Here is a 3,743-nt window from a genome sequence, read left to right on the forward strand (position 1 = left end):
GACAGAGCTGTCCATGCTGCTGTTCATCGATTTTTGCCATCAAATGCTGCCAATAATGAGCACGAGAGTCCTGCTTTACTAAGAGAGGATTTCTCCCAGGCAATGCATGGTTTTCTTCCAGTTGCAATGCGTGACATCACAAAATCTGCATCTGATGATGGTCGTTCTGGATGGGATGATGTGGGTGGCCTCGTTGACATCCGAAATGCTATTAAGGAGGTTTGAATTGTTGAAATATTTGAATGCTCGTCTTCTTGGTTTATTTTATATGTGCTTCTTTATGACATTCTTGTGCGTTAACATCTTTTATGTTTCTGTTAAATCATTTTCAGATGATAGAGTTGCCATCAAAGTTTCCAAAAACTTTTGCGCAAGCACCATTGAGGTTGAGGTCAAACGTCCTTTTATATGGTCCTCCTGGTTGTGGCAAAACTCACATTGTGGGTGCTGCTGCGGCTGCTTCATCGCTTCGATTCATATCAGTGAAAGGACCAGAGCTGTTGAACAAGTATATTGGTGCTTCTGAACAAGCCGTAAGAGGACTATTAGACATTCTTTTAGGATATTATTGGTGTATCCCTTTGTCTACTTAGAGTTTCTTTACTCACTTATTTTGCTTCAAAAAAAAGTTTCCCTGGTTATTTGTCATAAATGTCTCAAGATTAACTTTTTTTTTACTCTAAGCCATCGGATCTTAAAACCGTTAGATGACCTAGGCTGATAGTTCTTAGATTCATTTCATATTGAAGTTATTTATTTTCTCTTCAAATGTCTCAGTCTGAGTCTTGAACGCTGGTTTCAGGTTAGGGATATATTCTCTAAAGCAGCAGCAGCAGCTCCTTGCTTACTATTTTTTGATGAGTTTGATTCTATTGCTCCTAAGAGAGGGCATGACAATACTGGAGTAACTGATCGTGTCGTTAATCAAGTTAGTATATTTGTCACTTTTTTGGCTTTATACTTTGTTGAACAAAATCTGACCGTAATATGTATTTGATTTTCAGTTTCTGACTGAGTTAGATGGTGTTGAGATTTTAACTGGTGTATTTGTATTTGCTGCTACAAGGTTAGTATTTCAAGCATGCGTTAATTTATTGGAAGTAAACTTGGAAAGAGTTTGAGTTCAAATAATGTCACATATAAATACTAAAACTTCAAATTGTTAGAAAGTTTTCCTTACCATGTTGGAACTGTGGCTTACTTCAAAGGTTCATAAAATATTCATTCATGGCTGGTTTCATATTAATACTTCACATTCATGGCTGGTTAGGACACAGATTATACAATTAAGGACGTGTTTGTTTCTTCTGACTATCTTTTGAGATATAAAGAAAGAACAAGAGGGAAATGGATATTAGTCATTGTTTGTACTGATATCTGTTTTATGTTGAGCAGTAGACCGGATTTACTTGATGCGGCACTGCTGAGACCTGGTAGGTTAGATCGACTTCTTTTCTGTGATTTTCCATCTTGGCATGAGAGATTGGAAATTCTGACTGTTCTTTCTAGAAAGGTACGTTTGCTGTATATAGTTTTCCGTGTTTTGTTCTTGTCTGCAGAGTGCTTTGAGATTTTTATTTCTTAGGTAAATGTTTTGCGATAAAATGTTCAACACCTACTTGTTTTCCATTGGAATCATAGCCTTAGATATCTAAGCAAGAGAGAACATCCAATGTTGCACTAACAATCTTCCAAATAGGCGGTTAACCCATCATAATTTTCAATTTCAATATTTTGGATTTTCACAAGGTGGTTTTTGCACTCAGTCTTGTTGTTTCTACTAGTTCTAGTTTACCTTCATCCCTGTTGTGAATATATTTCTGTAGTCTCAATCAAATAACTCTTTCTAATTGATGCAGTTACCAATGGCGCATGATATAGATTTGGCCACAGTAGCTAAAATGACTGAGGGATTCAGTGGAGCTGACCTCCAAGCTCTCCTCTCAGATGCACAGCTCGCAGCAGTCCATGAAGTTCTGGACAATTTGGGTGCCTCTGCGCCGGGTAAAGCACCAGTTATTACAGATGCTTTACTGAAGGCCAATGCCTTGAAGGCTAGACCATCTGTTTCAGAAGAAGAGAAAAGGAGACTCTACAGTATCTATGGCCAGTTCCTGGATTCAAAGAGATCTGTCGCTGCTCAGGTTTGTTTCTTTACCCCTCTTATTTTCTCCTTCTCAGTCTTTGTTTGTGTCAAGTCTTTATGCTCATGGTTCTGTTTAGAAACATATTTAACCAAGGGTAGCGGGCCTAGGGCCAGATGCTCTGAATAAACCTCTGCTTGCTTCATAAACTTACCAAGAGGAAATGCTACTTTCATTGAACTAACGTAGTTTCATTCTAAGATATACTATGCATTCATTCTGTGCTAAGAGTGAGGAGGCAGTGTTGGATTTTTAGCTACTTTAGTATTGGGGAACTGACACCATGAGCTTTATTAAGTGAAAAAATTAGTTCTGGTTATTGACAATTTATTGGCAACTTTTGCAGACATCTTTCGTGTTTGAAAGTGACTAAATATCAATTGTAGCCTTTCATTAGTGGAAAAAATAAATGAAAATTCTTCGTTTTAAATCATAGTACATTAGGTGTTGTAAATTTTGAAATCTCAAATATCAAATTATATTGAGTGATTGGAAATGATGATATCATGACTAACTGTTAAAGGTCGTCAAATTGTGGTATGATACTTAGTTACGTGAATGCTCTTTTAATGCGTTTATTGTGTGCACTTTCTCAAATCACGTGTAAATGTGCAAAGAATAAAAACACTCCGTCATCTGAATCACAACAGAATAGAATTATGTAATCACTTATGAGCAAATTCTTTATTTCCCTGAATTGGTTAATAGTAATTAAACTCATGCAACATTTTCTTTACCAAGTGTTTATTATCTCTGTACCCACAAAATTTATCAGGCACGTCACTTGACTAACCATGTTTTTATTTCGTCATTCGGTTAACATGCTGCAGTCAAGGGATGCCAAAGGCAAGAGAGCAACTCTAGCGTGACAATTTGTTCACGTAATAAAGTGCCAATTTTGTTCATACTTCAAAGGGTAGAAGCTGCTACTTGGTTATTTCTCAAGAAAGCTGCTCTGTTCATTTGTACCTAATTATAGCAATTTGTACAGGAGTTGACTGTGATTCAACTCATCGTGTGTTGTATTACATAAAGTGAATTCTCCTTCCTATGTTGCATTGTTGCCAATAAAATATCAGAAGAGAAGAGTTATGTACAAACTTATAGTAGGTATGAATAGTATAATCCTCGTTGCAGACTGCACCAGATATTTCAAGCTTGTGCCAATTTTACTTTTTCTCAGTTTCCTCTTTCATGAAAACCATAAGAGGAGGGTGAATATTGAATAATCATTTCCAATTGTAATGATCCCAGTTAACCTTATTACCAGGGTTTTCAACGGAGTTGCCAAAATTTGAGCTTATGTTTAGGCGTGTAGCTACCCGTAGTCCTTGGATAAACCTTTTCTTACTAGTTTAGTTTCTGTGCATTTACAATGTAAAATAAGCTGAACAAAAAAATTATCCGAGAAAAATTCAGGCATCAATAAAAATAGTTTTAAAAATGAGAACGAAAACGAGAACAAAACTAATATTAGATCGACAAAAAATAATTATTTTAATGTAAAATATTAAGCTCTAAAATTGTGTAAAATATAGAAACATAATTTTGTAAAATTGTGTTTATTAGGTAAGATATGGACAAAAATATTGTGTCCTG

The 3,743-nt window shown here is 35.8% G+C and overlaps 1 protein-coding gene across 1 annotated transcript in view; it reads left to right on the forward strand.

The window, feature by feature from the left end:
* The window catches only part of LOC107639143 (peroxisome biogenesis protein 1), a 10,145-nt gene extending 6,738 nt beyond the window's left edge, over window positions 1–3,407 (forward strand). The window contains 7 exon segments of the mRNA XM_021121075.1: window positions 6–219; window positions 333–533; window positions 803–928; window positions 1,005–1,066; window positions 1,396–1,513; window positions 1,860–2,144; window positions 2,961–3,407. Coding sequence (XP_020976734.1) covers window positions 6–219; window positions 333–533; window positions 803–928; window positions 1,005–1,066; window positions 1,396–1,513; window positions 1,860–2,144; window positions 2,961–3,008 — 1,054 coding nt within the window. The 3' untranslated portion in view covers window positions 3,009–3,407.

The sequence above is a fragment of the Arachis ipaensis genome, chromosome B04 (genome assembly GCF_000816755.2).
Source record: "Arachis ipaensis cultivar K30076 chromosome B04, Araip1.1, whole genome shotgun sequence".
NCBI classification, from domain to species: Eukaryota; Viridiplantae; Streptophyta; class Magnoliopsida; order Fabales; family Fabaceae; genus Arachis; species Arachis ipaensis.